Source organism: Blennius ocellaris (assembly GCF_963422515.1).
Source record: "Blennius ocellaris genome assembly, chromosome: 9".
Classification (NCBI taxonomy): domain Eukaryota; kingdom Metazoa; phylum Chordata; class Actinopteri; order Blenniiformes; family Blenniidae; genus Blennius; species Blennius ocellaris.
Window position 1 is genome coordinate 1,093,610 of NC_137658.1, and position 18,355 is coordinate 1,111,964.

The following is an 18,355-nucleotide window of genomic DNA, read 5'->3' on the forward strand; positions in this document are numbered from 1 at the left end:
AAACAAACAGTCAAAATGAACCCAGAGTCTTCTGCTTCTGTTCACCTGGAATCTCAACGGGGCTCATTAAATACGAATAAAACCCAAAGATCTCTCCCTGCGGGTTTGATGAATTGCCTCCGCCTCGTCTTATCTCAGCACCACCAGTAGAAAAGTGTATTTTGTGGTATTTAGAAGCAGCCGTCACGTGATTAATGAGGTCCAGTTGGCAGTTACAAGACAGACTGATGACTTTGAATCGCTGCCAGTTCCTTTATCCACTTCTTCTTATATAGCATCTTAATTCGCTTGTGCATTTACTCGTCGAGTCAATAGATATTATCGGATATTTAAAACAAGAGTTGTTCAAATTACTAAAAGTCGCCTTGATGTGGACGGTTTACACGGCGGATCAATAATGTCCATTGGCAGAAGATTAAAATACTAAAATAAACATGACATGTAACTCGAAATTTGAATAAATAGTACAATAAGTCCCTTCTAATGAAATCAAAAGCTCTTCTTTGTGTGACGCCAGCAGATGTACTTCGGTCAAGAGAGTCAGTGCCACGGTGCTTGCACCCCCTTGTGGAGGCTGAGGGGAACTGCACCCGGAAAGAGAACCAATGAGATTTTTGCACAAACTGAACGAAGATGTGAAGAATAGAACAAGTTAATATGAAAACGTCGGCCTAAAGGTGACAAAACGACAAGACAGCGGTTTTATTTTTCTATTTATTTCCATAAACTTGAATCGTTTGTGGTTCAAAGCTCCTTGAAAACAGCTTTAATGAGGTGAACGTTCCTGATCAGGAGACGGATGAAGACTTATATGCACATATATGAAACCTATATGCAGCATATATGCACATATATGACAATATATGCAGCATATATGCACATATATGACTATATATGCTGCATATATGCACATATATGCTGCATCTATGCATATATATGCCACATATAGGCAAAATTGAGGTGCATATATGTGAATATACAGGCCATATGGGTCTCCTGTACTGCTTCTTTATTTCCACACACACACACACACACACACACACACACACACACACACACACACACACACACACACACACACACACACACACACGCACACACACACACATATATATATATAGCCCATATAACCTATATGCGGCATATGTGCACATATATGCTGCATATATGCACATATACGCTGCATATATGCACATATATGCTGCATATATGCACATATATGCTGCATCAATGCATATATATGCCACACATAGGCAAAATTGAGGTGCATATATGTGAATATACAGGCCATATAGGTCTCCTGTACTGCTTCTTTATTCCCACACACATATATATATATATATATATATAGCCCATATTTCACTTTGGCAACTGTCATATCAAGGCAATAACTAAGAACTAACTAAAAAACAATTATGCAAGAAGAACCTATGTATGTGCGAACACGTGAAATTGGTGTCACATGTAATTCCCTATATCAAAACCTATATTAAAACATATATGTTTATATAGGTTCTTTCCATGTGGGTTCATTTTGAAGTCATTTGATGGGATCGCCTCAAATATTGATTTCACATGGAGAAAATGTCGTATTTAGCGTCTTTAATGTTAATAATCCTCATTAGAGGGGAGGTGTTTCATGCATTTCTGGTGTTTTCGGGCTGCTTCCCGGGTGGTTTGTGACCCGGCGAGGTGGTGGGTGTTCCCGGGGTGGGGTGGGGGGTGGGGGGGTCCCGGCATGCAGGGCAGCGACTTGTCGGGGCAGGACGGAGCTCTGGGGACCAGGGATTACCCCCCGGGGGGGGGGGGATTCGGCTGCTTCCAAACAGGTGAGGGAGGCAGGTTAGATTAGGGGTGGGGTAGGAGGGGTAGGGGGGGTGGGGGGGGGGGGGGGTATTACTTTAAAAGCGGCTCGGTGGGTGTTCCGTCTCTCCAGACCTCCTCCACCTTGTTTGTTGGTCAGTCATTAGAGGTTGGTTCTTAATCCGGGGGGGGGGGGGGCTTGTGATCACCGAGGTGGTCAATCACACTTCATTGAGTGAGAGTTAAGGAAAGAAAACAAACAAACAGGCAGCAGCCGGTTTGATGAACCAGATCAGGGCCTGGTTCTCCGGTCTGGTTCCGTGAGGAACCGGTCTCACCTGCCGGGCCTCAATAGAGTCCAGGGAAGTGTGAAGCATTGTTTTATTTGCCGTCCAGGATGATGGATGCATCAGTAACCGCCTGCCGCTATTCTGTTCTTCCTCCAACAGTTTGTCGCTTTAATTCAGGATTTAAAGCTTTTTTCTTTTTCTTTTTTTTTCCCCCTAACTTTCCCCCTCGCCCCGGTTTAAAAGCACGAATCTAAAACGATGAGGGGGAATATCTCTAAAATATCAAATGTAAAGCCGCGGCGCTTGTCAGAAATGCAGAATACATAAGCACTTGAATAATAGACAAAGAATAATTTTGATTAACAAGCACAATTCAAGTCAACACGGCAATCTGGTCTCTCCTGTCGCACTAACTCCTTAAAAAGTTCTGCGTATTTGCGGTGGCAAACAAATGCTTATAAAAAAAAAAAAAAAAAAAAGATTTGATAGTATTAGTTTGAAGTGTTTATGATGTGGACGTGGGAGACGGCGGCCCCTAGTGGCGCCGAGCGGCGTTCAACGTGTCGCCTTTGAAAAGGTTCCTGCGTCCTGGACATCTCAATGAGGATCAACACGTCCCGGCGCAATTATCCCCGACTGTCACTGACGATCATATCAGAACACACACACACACACACACACACACACACACACACATACACACACACACACACACACACACACACGCACACACACACCGTTTGCTCAGGAAACATCCCATTCGAGCAAATGTGTTTGCTTATATTCTCAAGACATGGGAGCTGAGGAATGATATCACACGCACACACGCACACACACACTATAACACACACACACACACACACACACACACACACACACACACACACACACACACACACCTCAGTGTCCTAAATGATAATTAGCCTGCTTGAATGATCAATGACTGAACTGTGGGGTTGTGCATTAATAATTTGTCAAGGAGTGTGACGGTGGGGGGGGGGGGGGGGGGGGGGGGGGGGGGTGGAGACGTGTCCTGTTGTGTTCTGGGGAGGTAGGGGGGGTTGGAGGGGGTAGGGGGGGGGGGGGGGGGGTCTAGATTACCCGAGTGCCAGGGGAATCTAATGCAATTATGAGTGTTTGCTTACACCATGTGTCCTCTTCCGTCTGCGCAGCGGCATCGGGACTGCAGCCGCCGCCGCCATCCTCCCATTCAGCTCTCGTGTTTGTTTTCAGTATTTACACCCCCCCCCCCCCCCCCCTCCTCCCTCCAATCCCCCCCCCCCCCACCCCCCCACCAGCACCACCACCCCTCCTCAATATCGCTAATTAAAGTAAACCAATAAGGTTGGCGGGGGAAGGAGGGAGAAGAGGAGAAAATAAGATGTTTGAAGGCCACGTTGAGTTCTACTGGCAACCCAGAAGTCAAAAGAGACGTTGAAGGGGGGGGGGGGGGGGGGGTGAAATATACATTATTTATCATGTGAGAGAGAAAGGGGGCCACATAGGGAGGGAGGGAGGGGGGGGTTTGTTTAAGAGATTAGCGATGGCCTGCTTATTAGCTTTAGCTCTCATTCCCAGTCATTTGCCTTTTCTCTCCCGCCGGCCGCCCGCACGGCAGATTAGCCAATAAAGCGCATCCTTATTGTCGCGTTCTTTTGTCATTCTAATCTCGCCGTGGCCTCCTGCTGACGGGCCGAACCGGACGCCTTTCCCCGACGCCGCGCCGGCCTTTGCTCGGGGCGGCAGTTTGACGGCGCCACCCGGGGAAACACGGGTGACATTTCATTTTTTTTTTTTTGTGTGTGTGTGTATCCAGTGCCAGGGATGATATTAAGCTAATCTGCCCGTTGCTCTTGTTTGCTCTTCGGGATTTGGGAAGTATAGACAAACTCGGGCGGCGGCGGCGGCGGCGGACAGACTTTTGGGGAGGGCGACAGGAAGCTGCCGGCTGCGATCTGTTGGCTCGCTCAGTGTGACACTCGGCGAAAACTCACAGTCCGTGTTTGATCGGTGGCTGAAAGTTAAAGTCTGTGTGTTTTTGGTGCCGCGGCGTTCGTTGACCTTACCAACGGGAACCTCGCTTAGAAACACTCGCGTCCCAAAGGCGTCTTGGGGGGTTTGTGTGTGAACAATAAAGTTTTAATCGTCATAACATGGAAATGTTTTAATGTCGTTATAGCGTACAGTGCGCTAGGCTCATTATCGGCTAGGAGAGGATAATTACTACCAGAGTGGCCAAATTAACTCGTAGCGACTTTCAAAGCTAGTTTAAGGAAAATAACACGTCGTATTTCTTCAATCGTCGTCGTCACGAAATGGATTCGATGAGCTCACATTGAAAGAAAGGAACTACTGCAGTAATTTAGCATAATTCAACACATGGAAAGAACCTATATGAGGATATATGCACATATATGAAACCTATATGCAGCATATATGCACATAAATGCTGCATATATGCACATAAATGCCACATATAGGCAAACTTGAGGCACATGTATGTGATTATACAGGCCATATAGGTCTACTGTACTGCTTCTTTATTTCCACATATATATATATATTTATATACATACTGTCATATCAAGGCAATAACTAAGAACTAACTAAAAAACAATTATGCAAGAAGAACTTATGTATGTGCGAACACGTGAAATTGGTATCACATGTAATTGCCCACATGGAAAGAACCTATATAAACATATATGTTTTAATATAGGTTTTGAATATATGTGACATATATAAAATTGGCCGTTTTCCTATATTTTATGCACATATAGGTACATATATGCACACCTATATGTGTGCATATATGTACCTATATGTGCGTACAATATAGGAAAACGGCCAATTTTATATATGTCACATATCTTCAAAGCCTATATTAAAACCTATATTACAACATATATGTTTATATAGGTTCTTTCCATGTGGGTCAAATTAATATCTGGTCAAAATGACCTTATAGATCTTTATCCTTATTCGTGAGACGTAACGTCTGATCCGTCAATGTGGTGAATAAATACAATAGACTATAATAGATTCTGTTCAGACGAAGCTGATTTGGTTAAAAACAGAAGAGATAATTAAGATAGCTGATTGTTCTGTTGTATGTGAAGAAATAAACGACGAGTCGTCAGTATTCCAGGATCAAACGTCACACATATATATATATATATATATATAATTATAGAGACAGACGCTTCCAGCGGAGCCTCCTGGGAAGCGAGAGCAGATTCTACCTGAACCGCGGGATGACGGAGGATGAGTCATCGACCTCCGCCACTTAAAGATGAATCATTCTCTGGTTTCTTTTTTCTTCTTTCTTGTCTCGACCACAGCGATCAGCGTTTGAGCCGCGTTTTTTTTTTTTGGGGGGGGTCTCCTGGCGCCGGGCCAACGAGCAGCGACTTGTCGTGAGGACGAGGAGGACGAGGAGGAAGAAAACAGGGTGATGTCCTCTTGGCCGGGCGGCTTAGCGAGGTGGCGGTGAGTCAACAGGCCCGGCTGCTGACTCCTTCCTTCTGTCTCGCCGCAGCTTTTCAGAAACCCGGGTTTCCAAAGGGCGAGACGTTTCCTCCGCCAAAACATCGGCGCGTCTCCAGTAACTCAAACCTGGAGCTGGGAAATAAAACACCAAACCCTAATTCCTCCTGTTGTCTGGGGGTTAATAGTTGGGATCATTTAGGTACCAGAGTACCAGTCTGTCAAAATAAAAGTACCAAGTTGGATTGTTTTTACGGTGACTGTCAAAATAAAACCACCAAGTTGGATTGTTATTATGGTGACTGTCAAAATAAAACTACCAAGTTGGATTGTTGTTACAGTGACTGTCAAAATAAAACTACCAAGCTGGATTGTTATTACGGTGACTGTCAAAATAAAACTACCAAGTTGGATTGTTATTACAGTGACTGTCAAAATAAAACTACCAAGTTGGATTGTTATTACGGTGACACTCAAAATAAAACTACCAAGTTGGATTGTTATTACAGTGACTGTCAAAATAAAACTACCAAGTTGGATTGTTATTACGGTGACTGTCAAAATAAAACTACCAAGTTGGATTGTCTCCTTTCTATACAAACTATTTCCTTTCTCCTCTGTTTCCTCCATAAACATAACGAATGTATACTTAGTATTTCATATACAAACACACACACACACACACACACACACACACACACACACACACACACACACACACACACACACACACACACACACACACACACACACACACACACACACACACACACACACAGACGAGAACTGTGGTTCCAGCAGTATGTATAGTAATCAGATTACATATTAAACATCCAGTATTTAATTTGTCGTCTATTTGAGATCGTGTCCGTCTGTATTTTTCCACAATGTAATATCATCTGTTATGAAGTGACATTTGTAATAATCCCAAGCCACATTTAGGATTCCTGGTGAATTTAAAGGAATTTTTTAGGATTGTTAAATAGACCATACTTCTTTTTTTTTTTTTTTTTTACCACAGATTTAAAAAAATAAAGCTCCTCTTATAGTTATTAATGATATTTCACCAGCAGACTGAACAGAAATCATGAAATAAATATATTTGCACACCGTTAGCTCAATGCTAATCCACACGTTTACACTGATTTACAGATTCACATCTTTATTTACAAGAAATATGTTGTTGTAAGCCCGCGACTGATAAATCATATTTACTAACTTTATTTTACCAAAACTGACGTTTTCATTTGGATTTCATGAAGTTGAGGTGATTTTACATTTTGTTGCTGTTTGAACATTAAATTAAATTAAAGAAACGCTGAATTTATTATTATTATTATTAATAATAATAAAAATAATAAAAAATAATAATAATAATAATAAAAATTATGTGTGAATATAAGAATCACATGTATATTTTTACTTCATTCATTGCGTTTGGCTCTATTTTGTTCTGATCACTTCCCCGGTATGTAAAGTAAATAAATGAATGTTTGTGGGAGAAGATTTGCCCCGGCCTGCTCCGGGGCGGCTGTGGGGGGGGGGATGGGGGGGGGGGGGGGGGGGTGGGGGGGGGACGGAGCAGCTAAGTCTCCCAGTTCTTTCCTCATGCTTGTGAACTTCTCAAGGATTAGGGGGGCAAACACACAAATACCTCCTCCCTCAATCACATCAACTGACTGTGTTGACTCCACCAGGAGGAGGTGGCAGCGGCCTGGAGGGGCCTGGGGTGACCTGGAGCAGCCTGGAGTGTCCTGGAGGGGCCTGGAGTGACCTAGAGATGCCTGGAGTGGCCTGGAACTTCTTGGTGCAACCTGGAGCAGCCTGGAGTGGCCTAAAGCGTCCTGGAGCATCCTGGAGTGTCCTGGAGCGGCCTGGAGCGATGGCCTGAAGCAACTTGGAGCAGCCTCCAGTGGCCTGGAATGTCCTGGAGGGGTCTGGGGTGACCTGGAGCAGCCTGGAGTGGCCTGGAACTTCTTGGAGCAACCTGGAGCAACCTGGAGTGGCCTGGAGTGATGGCCTGAAGCAACCTGGAGCGGCCTGGAGTGACCTGAAGCGTCCTGGAGTGACCTGGAGTGACCTGGAGCGGCCCCGAAGCAGCCTTGTGGGGCATAAAGCGGCGGCCTGGAGCGACCTGGAGTGGCCTGGAGTGGCCTGAAGCATCCTGGAGCGGCCTGGAATGTCCTGGAGTGGCCTGGAGTGACTTGGCGCAACCTGGAGCATCCTGGAACTTCCTGGATGAGCCTGGAGTGGCCTTGAGGGGCCTGAAGCGGTGGCCTGGAGCGGCCTGGAGTGACCTGGAGCGTCCTGGAGTTGCCTTGAATGACCTGGAGCATCCTGGAATGTCATGGAGGGGCCTGGAGCGGCCTGGAGCAGCGCTCTGGTCCAGCTTCTGGCCAACCGGCGAGGTCAAACCAGTCAAACGCGGCGGACGACCTGGACTGGACGCCGGGCCGCGTGGCTCCGCATTGGACGGGCAAAGCGTGACAGCGACCCGGTGAGTCGTCAGACTCCGGAGTCGCCTCTCTCGCCCGGCGTGGACGCCGTGTTCGGTCGGGAGCAGGGCGTCTCTTCAGGAGGAGCTAAAATTAGGCGAAGTGCTTGAGGTTCCGTCGGAGTGTGACGGCTTCCCAGGCTGCTGCCGATGTGACCAAACAAAGGAGTGGCGTGATGGCACCTCGCACATAATCTCTCAATTACTACTCTGCTGCCGCTGTCAGACAAAACACAACAAAAGCTTAGCGCTGTCACGCACACACCTCCTCGTGTGTGTGTGTGTGTGTGTGTGAGATAGCCATGTGTGGTCTGTCTAATCCTTATTCTTTGTCGTCTATTTCTGTTGCGACTCACCAATAAAACACGGGTCACAACTGACCGGTTCCAGGAAACAAGACGTGGCGTGAGGCGGCTCAGGTGGAGGTGAAGCACGTCTCATCAAGGAAGGTTCTTTAAAGACTCATGCAGAGTTTTTGTTTTTTTTGTTTTGTTTGTGGGGGGAAAATGCTTTTTCATCACGCAATGTTTTTCCCCAGCTGCTCCCTCACAGCTGATTGGTGCTTATTGGCCCCCCCAGGATAGACCAGTCACCCCCCATAGCGAAATAGTTGTTTTTATTTTCAGTGGTTTATTTAAAAAAAAAATTATGTGTGAAGATTCTAATTTGCGGCCTGGTGAATTAATAAATACACCAATAAAACGTGTGTTCATTTAAAAAGAAAAATTCAAACTCAAAAGCCGTGTGATGAGATTCAGCCAATCGCTGCAGCGCGTGAATTGACCTTTGACCTTACAACTTCCTGTTTTCATGAGCACATTGTTCCTGGTGACTGGTAATTTAGTAATAGTAATGAAACATGGAGCGCTTTATGAAAAACAATAAATAAATCACTGACGCCACCACTGGTCCTCTTCCTCCCCTTCCTCCTCTTCCTCCTCTTCCTCCTCTTCCTCCTCTTCCTCCTCTTCCTCCTCTTCCACTAAACTAACAATGTTGAAGTTGAATGAAATACTGGATTATAGGAGAAGATCTGATTGAGATGGACGTATAATTGACTGCCTTTCCTGACAGTTAGATAAAAAAAAGTCATTAAAAGTCGATTTTTAAAAAACTGCACTGAAAACAACAACTTTAAAACACACAGCCTACTTTTAAAATGTGACATTCTAATGTAGGACAGTAAAATTCAGTAAATTAAGGATGTTTTTAGCTAAAAATGTTGAAAAATGTTACAATTCTGTTTTATTCCACTTTTACGAGACTTTCTTTTGTATAATTCGATGTAATAGTGAGTCTTTATACTAGTTTTAAACTTTTACAACTCTATAAATCTCCAACAACTAAATTCCCAGTGAATGTCTATTGTTGTGACGTGTAGCAATCAGCGGTGTGTTAAAATGGGAATTATTCTCATATCATGTAAATAAAGTTATTATTTCATCATAACCAGTGATGCAATAGAAAAAAGTCTTAAAAAGCCTTGAAACTGCAATAAGTTTGAATTTAAAACACTGTCAAACCAGTCATATCAGCTTTTGTGTTAAAGACAAGTCAACATGAGAATATTGGAATGAATTTAAGAGAAAAGGAAAACTTGTTGTCGTCACATATGAAGGGAATGTTCAAAGCGTGTCAGAAAATTATTTTAAAAAAGACAAAAGAAACTACACTTTTCCAGAGAATAAACCAGTTTTTTGTTGAGACGTGAAGTGAAAACCTGAATAAATACCACATATACGTCTAAAGCAGTGGCGAGCGCGTTAAAACGAGTGTTTCGTAATAGAAACTCTGCGTCTGTTGGCGTCTGACGCTTGAAGTTGTCGCCTTGACTTCATTAATCTGCGGCGTGGAGCTTAATGAAGAGGAGGAAATCCCTTGATCCTTCCCTCAATACTGGGAGAGGCAAGGCAGCACTTTTTTGACTTTTTTTTTTTTCCTTTAACTCTCATATACCTTCATTTATGTGCTGGCATTTAGATCGTCTGTTGACTCTTTTAGATTTTATTTCACGCCGTCTGAGGAGAGACGCCGTGAGGCGAAGCTGCAGATCAAACACACAAGTCAAAAACTGCAAACGCGAGTCGGTAAAGGTCAGGAGCAACTGGTGCTGAAGTTCCCCCTCCGAGAGAAGACGGTGTGCAGGTGGACGGAGGTTCAAGAGACAAAGACAAAGGGGAAGGAGAGTTATGGCCGTCACTGTGGATAGTTCCCCCCCCCCCCCCCCGAGAGAAAAGCCTAATAAATCTGCGAACACGTCCAACGTCTATAGAAGACAGCGCCACCTGTCAGGACGTGTCTTCCTGCCATCGGAGGGGACGGCAGCGCGGGACATTCTTTATTCTCCGTTTATATAAAGACGGGGTACTGAGGCGACCGCCGCCGGGTCGTTCTCCATCTGATCGGGACGGAACGTCGATAAAACGCATTCTTGCAGGCGACCGTTTCAGACGCAGTCCCCCCGAAAAAAAACCACCGTTTGTCTTCTGTCCCGCCGCCGGGGGGCTCCTGACCGGCCGTTTATAAATCAATATATAAAGTTACCGGGGAGAAAACCCGGTACGACAGCATGGAGGAGCAGCTTCTCCTTATGGGGAAAAACCCTTTTAACGTTTAATCCCTACATTTGACTGTCCGGAATTAACGTTGTAGATCAACAACGTCATTGTGACACGTGGAGATGGAATTTTGGGGTTAGGGTAGGGGTAAGTTTAGGGTTAGGTTAGGTTATGGTTATGGTTAGGGTTAGGGTTAGGGCTGGGTCAAGGGTAAGGGTTAGGGAAAGGGTAAGTTTAGGTTTAGGTTAGGTTATGGTTAGGTTTAGGGTTAGGGTTAGGGTTGGGTCAAGGGTAAGGGTTAGGGAAAGGGTAAGTTTAGGGTTAGGTTAGGTTATGGTTAGGGTTAGGGTTAGGGTTGGGTCAAGGGTAAGGGTTAGGGAAAGGGAAAGGGTAAGTTTAGGTTTAGGTTAGGTTATGGTTAGGTTTAGGGTTAGGGTTAGGGTTGGGTCAAGGGTAAGGGTTAGGGAAAGGGTAAGTTTAGGGTTAGGTTAGGTTAGGGTTAGGGTATGGGTTAGGGTTAGGGTTAGGTCAAGGGTAAGGGTTAGGGAAAGGGTAAGTTTAGGTTTAGGTTAGGTTATGGTTAGGTTTAGGGTTAGGGTTAGGGTTGGGTCAAGGGTTAGGGTTAGGGTAAGGGTAAGGGTAAGGGTAAGGGTAAGGGTAAGGGTAAGGGTAAGGGTAAGGGTAAGGGTTAGGGTTAGGGTAAGCTTAGGGTTAGGTTAGGGTTAGGGTTAGGTTAAGGGTTAGGGTAAGGGTAAGGGTATCTTTAGGGTAAAGGTAAGGGTTAGGGTAACGGTTAGGATAAGGGTTAGGGTAAGGGTTACAGTTAGGTTAAGGGTAAGGGTAAGGGTATCTTTAGGGTTAAGGTAAGGGTTAGGGTAACGGTTAGGATAAGGGTCAGGGTAAGGGTCAGGGTCAGGGTAAGGGTTCGGTATGGCTCCTGATCCATACGAACTGGAGGACAGAAGAAGAAAGTTTTTCCAAGCAGAATTCATGTCAGTCGCGGTCGTCGATCATAAAATGTCAGATATTTGCAACGTCATTTCAACTCGTCAAAACTCCGTTTCAAGATATCTGTAATTCCATTGTGACGTGTCAGAATACAAGTTGGAGATATCTACGATTTAATTCAGGTTCAAGATATCTGTAACGTAATTTTGCCACGTTAAAACGTAATTAAACGATATCCACAATTACCATTACGGATATCGTTAATGGACGGGAGTTGAAGAAATCGTTATTATAAATTGCGACCAGTAAGAATATGAATTGTAGATGTCAGGATCGCAAATTGCTGATATTTGTAACTGAATTCATGATATCTGGAATTATGTGGCGTCATTCTTACGTGTAGGAAAGACGTTGTTGATATCAGAAATGTTCATTTCCACTAGTCGGAATTGAATTGCGAATATCTGTATGACACATCCAGACGGGCTATTAAACGTTAAAAGCGTTTTGCCATACGGGGTTCAGACGCTGCCAGATGTGGGGAGAGTTCGTCCTGATGTTCCTGCAGATGCTGCATGTTGATCAACCACATCCTGTCGCGCTTTACTTAAGAGCAGATGATATTCTTCTTCTTTTTTTTTTGTCTGTTTCTAAAAAAAGACTTTACTAAACTGAGACAACATCCTCAGTACATCTGAAGGAAAACACCGGTTTTCTTTGCAGGCTAGAATTAACATTATTATTTAAAGGGTTTAGGTGTTACTTACCGAGGCACGTTGGAGGGTTTTGCGTGGCACAAGGTCGCCATCTAGTGGTGCTTTAATGTCATTTTCAGAAAGGCCTGGTGTCTCCTGGAGGCTGGAGCTGACGTGGTAAAAATACTGAATTACACGACATTTACAGCAGAACAGCAATAATGACCTCATTTATCAGCTATTCAGCGAAGAGAGAGCGGCGGTGTGAGTCAAACTCAAACTTCATCCAGCAGCTGGACACGTTTCATAACTTTGATTTGAATATTTTCTTCAGTAAACTGAATGAAATACTGCAACATAAGGGGAGGAATTGTGTTTTTCTTGCTTAGTCTCTTTAAATTCCATGACGAAATGGGCTCTTTTAACTGATTTTTAGAAATGTGAAACAGTGCGGGAAAACTGTGTTCTTTCACCAACAATGGAGTAAATAAAAGTGTGCATTGTTGTTTAAACGACCAATAAGTCTATTGACTGATATTCAGTGGAATTTCTTAGTGAGTTCAATTGTTCAATTAAATATATCAAATTTAGTGTGATTTTGGTGAATTTAATGCCTTTTTGGAAGAGATTTGACTGAACAGTGAATCTTTATAGTGACTGAAAGTCTTTCATTATAGAAACATCCTTCGACAACACCTCACTTTCCAATATATACATATTTGTTAGATATCCTATAGACAAGAAAGAAGGTTTTACAAGTTTTATGTGCAACTTAATGGGTAAAAAAATATATATAATAGAGATAGGTTAGACATACATTAGTTTTTTTTTTTTTTTTAGTTCCAATATATATTAAGCTCATATTGCTCATTTTATACCTCCAACCTGTATCATTTGAAGTCATTGTTGAGAAATGATTATAAAAACAGCAGCGATGTCAATCGAGTTTAAAAAAAATTAACTAATTAATTGCACAATCTTCTGTAATTAATTGCAATTAATCGAATAGTTTTTCTACTGAAGACTGAACCTTATAATGGATATTTATTCAGGGAAAACCACGGAACTAATGTCGACTCAACACACAGAGACAACCTTTAAATTCAAAGACAATCAATTTTTAAAACATCATTTTAGCTTTTGGTGAAACTGTTTCTCTCCAAAACAAACAAAAATAATAAAAACGTAATTTAATTAATGAATATCTAACATTAGTCTGGGTTTAGTTAGAGTGGAGGTAAAATTATTACATGAACGAAGTGACAATAATATACTGTAATATCCACAAAGAGACACCAGTTGGTGCTTTTTTCACGAAGATTCGCGTCTTACCTGACCTGTTGTCGACATTTTTCAGTTATATTGCCTCTATAAGAAACTTGTACTTGAACAGACGTGAACAATTGTATTTCAAACATGTATTAGCCACACAAACGCGTGTGTTTATCACTGAGAAGGCGCGTGTCTCTTTAAAGGAAGCGCGCGACACTTTGCGACACCGCCGCCGCTTTCCGGCAGCTCGCTCACACACGTGTTGTCGTCACATGGAAGCTATCTGCAGGGACGGCAGCTGCTAGCCCAACAACCTGGTACATATTTCGCGTTTATCGTGTGCACTTCGCGACAGTTTTGACTCGGATCTTTTCCCGAAGGCAACGAACAGACAACGGATCGTTTTCTGTTGAAAAATCCCAACGGAAACTGTAGTTTTATTGAGGTTGAAGACGCATGTTAGCATGCGCTGTTAGCCCGTTGAGAGCTAAGCGATCGTGTTTTCACTTTGTTGTTCTCCGATCGTTTCTCGCAGATCATGTCTTACCGAGGAGGAGGAGGACGAGGTGGAGGTTTTAACCGGGGTGGAGGAGGCAGAGGCGGTAGGGGAGGCTTTGGCGGCGGGAGAGGAGGAGGTGGAGGCTTCGGTCGAGGTGGAGGACGAGGAGGCTTCAGACAGCAGGACTACGGTCCTCCGGAGTATGTCGTGGGTAAGATGGATCATCAAGCTGTGGGATAAGTTTGTGTGTTAACTTGTGTTTATTTTACTACTACAACAAGAAAAGGCTCACATGTCTATAATTATATATAAAAATATCACCACTATAAGCAAAACTTTCATTGTTAATTTCAATAATATTCATTTATGTGGCTTTATGTTATAGAATGCTAAATTCCACAAGGATTTTCCTCAATAATATTCATTTATGTGGCTTAAATACTAAAGTCCACAATGATTTTCCTCAATAATATTCATTTATGTGGCTTTATGATATAAAATACTAAATTCCACAATGACTTTCCTCAATAATATTAATTTATGTGGCTTAAATACTAAATTCCACAATGATTTTCCTCAATAATATTCATTTATGTGGCTTAAATACTAAATTCCACAATGATTTTCCTCAATAATATTCATTTATGTGGCTTAAATACTAAATTCCACAAGGATTTTCCTCAATAATATTCATTTATGTGGCTTAAATACTAAATTCCACAAGGATTTTCCTCAATAATATTCATTTATGTGGCTTAAATACTAAATTCCACAATGATTTTCCTCAATAATATTCATTTATTTGGCTTTATGATATAAAATACTAAATTCCACAATGACTTTCCTCAATAATATTCATTTGTGTGGCTTTATGATATAAAATACTAAATTCCACAATGACTTTCCTCAATAATAATCATTTGTGTGGCTTTATGATATAAACTACAAAATTCCACAATGATTTTCCTCCATAATATTCATTTATGTGGCTTTATGATATAAACTACAAAAATTGCAATAAGATTTTTTAAACCTAAACGTTTTTATTTCTCGTGTGGAAATTCCTTTTCTGCATCGACTTCTCCTGTCCCACAGTGTTGGTGACCAGTTAACTGGGCAATAAGCCACAACTGACTAAATAACAACACTTTCTCTTCAGCCTGACCTTTTTCCTGAGGGTAATTTAATATAAATAGTCTTTTTTTAAACGTTTTTTGCTCTTAAGCTGTCGATTACAGGCGACATAATTCCTTTTAGTTCCTGTCCCTAAAACAGCATCGCAGGTTTACAATGTCTAAGTTATAATTAACATTAAAGTCTATTTTAATTTAAGTGATTTGGTTGATTTTAATACAACTCTACAGATTCTGTGGTTTTTCATGTAGAACAGGACATGTCGGTTGTTTACATGGCGTTTGTGAAACAACATTTTGTGGATATGGACATGTATTATTTATATATTTCCCACTTTTACTGTAACTTATGAAATTCTTATGTTTTGTATTAATTGCACCCTTTTTATGTAAAAAAAAACTTTGATTTTAATCTGTGAATAACGGTTTATAAATAAACTTTTACTTATTTACATTCCAAAAAACAAGTTAAATGTTTGATAAATTGAAATTAAAGGATAGTCAGTATAACCACTATAGTGATTAATGGACAGGCTTGTATCGTCGTCTTTCTCGTTCTGCAGCGCAGGTTGAGTTTGTCATAATTATCAGAATACAATTTAGTAATATCTAAATTATTGTCGACGATAATCTTCAGCCTTTTGTCAGAATAATTTAAATGAAACGGAACCAAACCAGTTCTGTGATGTTTCACAAAAGATGAATTCTTTGGACGACATTTCTCGAGACGCTCCCCGACGACGTGTTCAATGAAAATAAAGCGTATTGTGTCGGTAAAGCCCAGTGTGACGGAGGCGTTGGAACTTCTCTTTGTCGTTGTGCAGCGCTGGGCGAGTTCATGCACCCGTGTGAAGACGACATCGTGTGCAAGTGTACGACGGAGGAGAACAAGGTGCCCTACTTCAACGCGCCGGTTTACTTGGAAAACAAGGAGCAGATCGGGAAGGTGGACGAGATCTTTGGTCAACTCCGGGACTTCGTATCCTTCGTCTGGGTCGTGTTGACGCGACGTTGAGGGTTTAACTTCACCACACCTCCTGTCGTCTCCTTAACGTTTCCCTTCTCAGTATTTCTCCGTCAAACTTTCTGACAACATGAAGGCGTCTTCGTTTAAGAAGCTCCAGAAGGTAAGATTAAAATCCCGCAGGACATTTTCGCGACGGCTTTAGGTTCTACTCTGCTGAACGACGTGGCGTTTTCCTTTTTAGTTTTACGTCGATCCCATGAAGCTCCTCCCGCTGCAAAGATTCCTTCCTCGACCGCCGGGAGAAAAAGGTCCTCCGAGGGGAGGCAGGGGAGGAAGAGGAGGAGGAAGAGGGGGTGGCCGCGGAGGTAACGCATCGACTCTGATGTCACCTTTATTCATCCTTTCTGAATTTAATGTAAAACCTCTTCAAGTCCCAGTGAAATGTAAAACACTACTTTGCAAAAAACGATAGTTGGGGTTCTACTGATAAGGTTCCTCCGACTCTGCCCCTCCACTGTTGTCGCATAACAAAGTTATTTGAATTTTGAATCTCCAGCCGATGAAGTCGGGGAATCCTTCTTCGTGGGCGGAGCCTATGTGTGACATCACGAGTTGTGCAGATCTCGACCTGTTGTGTTTATATCGGCTTGTTTCCCTCTTAAATATCCAAGTTTTTACAGTGTTTTGAAGTTCTAGTCGGCGTTTTATGAACCTTGATGAAAGATTGAGCCTGGAAGAGACCGAGAGAGGAGGAAAGGAGCACGGGCAGCGGGAGCCGCTAGCAGCTAGCGGCTAGCGGATTGAAATGACGATGATGATGAAATCTGGTTCAATTCAGCCTCTTCGTGGTCAAAACTCTGATCCTCCATAATGTAAACACAACTTGGGCGTGAGCACAACTCGTGATGTCACTCTGTTATTGTCAGAAGCTCCGCCCAGCAGAGGAAATAGCGCCGTTTATCGGCTATTTTCTCGCAGATTGCCGTGTTTTAACATTTTACCCTTCAGCCAGTTAGCAGGAAAACGTCCCTAGAAGCGACACCAGAGTGTTTTGGAGGTGGAACCTTCATTTCACTGGGACTTTAAGACAACCCAGCTCCATCTGTGAAATACTGGCGGAATAAACCGTTTAAATTGAAGCTTTAAGACGTTTAGGTTTTAAAGCCTAAAATGTCTGTTTTCACAAAACCAAATACCTTCTACCAGAAATGGGCACAATATCAGCATTAAGCCAATTTTAATGAAACGTTGTGGTGTTAATAAGGAAAGAAAGCCGTGAACTTCTCCTGGGGCTGTTGCACGATGCTTCTCGGTTTTTTTGTCGGACCGGAGCTTCACGTTCTGTTCCTTTCTGCGTTCCAGGAGGGTTCCGCGGCGGGCGAGGCGGCGGCTTCGGAGGAGGGCGAGGCGGGGGCTTCGGAGGCGGGCGTGGCGGAGGAGGATTTGGAGGCGGACGAGGTGGAGGCGGAGGCTTCAGGTCACGAGGGGGCGGCGGTGGAGGACGAGGATTCAGAGGTTGGATTTTTTTCATTTATTTTTTGGTGTAGATCTGTAAAAAGTCGGAGGTTTTGGCTGTGCGGCTTAACGACGGTTTAATTTTTTCCAACCTCCAGGTGGGAGATGATCCGACTCTGCCGGGCGACCGTAAACGATTTGTGCTCGTCTTCGCCGGCGGCGGGAAAAAGGGCTGTGGTGGAGTCGTTCGGACATTCCCTGACTGGAACCCGACAGGATTTTCTCTTTTTGTACCATTTTGAGCGACTGGTGGATCTTGAAGACCTTTTATTTAAAAGGTCCATATGTATGTTTGCGGGGGGGGGGGCTTCACAGCCCCTTTTACTCTGGATTTTTGAATCCATTTGTAACATCTGTCAGATTATTTTTTAAAGTGTTATAATTTCTTCATCAACAAAAAGATGAGAGCATTTTAATAACAACTTTGTGAAAATAGTCTCATTTTTGTTGAATGCTTTGAATAAAAGGAGCTTTGTAAATGTGTATCTGCAGATTTTATTCCAGGTAGCCAGTTTGAGGTAATTGGCTCAATAAATCTAAAAGTGACCATTAAAGCTTTAATGGGATTGAAAGATGTTGAGTTCATCCCTTTGTTTTCTATTGATTTTTAGTTTCGGGATTTTTCACACTGACGACCGGCCTTCTGTCATTTAGCTGCTCCTTTCTGGAGTTTTCACACTAGATTAATTTGGCTC

The 18,355-nt window shown here is 42.9% G+C and overlaps 1 protein-coding gene across 1 annotated transcript; it reads left to right on the top strand.

Moving 5' to 3' along the window:
- The first annotated feature begins 13,813 nt into the window (after nt 1–13,813).
- gar1 (GAR1 homolog, ribonucleoprotein) lies at nt 13,814–18,143 on the top strand. The gene is made up of 7 exons (XM_080502257.1): nt 13,814–13,863; nt 14,082–14,256; nt 16,003–16,157; nt 16,246–16,305; nt 16,387–16,510; nt 17,508–17,660; nt 17,759–18,143. Exons 2-7 carry the CDS (start codon nt 14,085–14,087, stop codon nt 17,767–17,769), a joined length of 675 nt encoding a protein of 224 aa, XP_080358383.1. The 5' UTR covers nt 13,814–13,863; nt 14,082–14,084; the 3' UTR covers nt 17,770–18,143.
- Nucleotides 18,144–18,355: the final 212 nt, after the last annotated feature.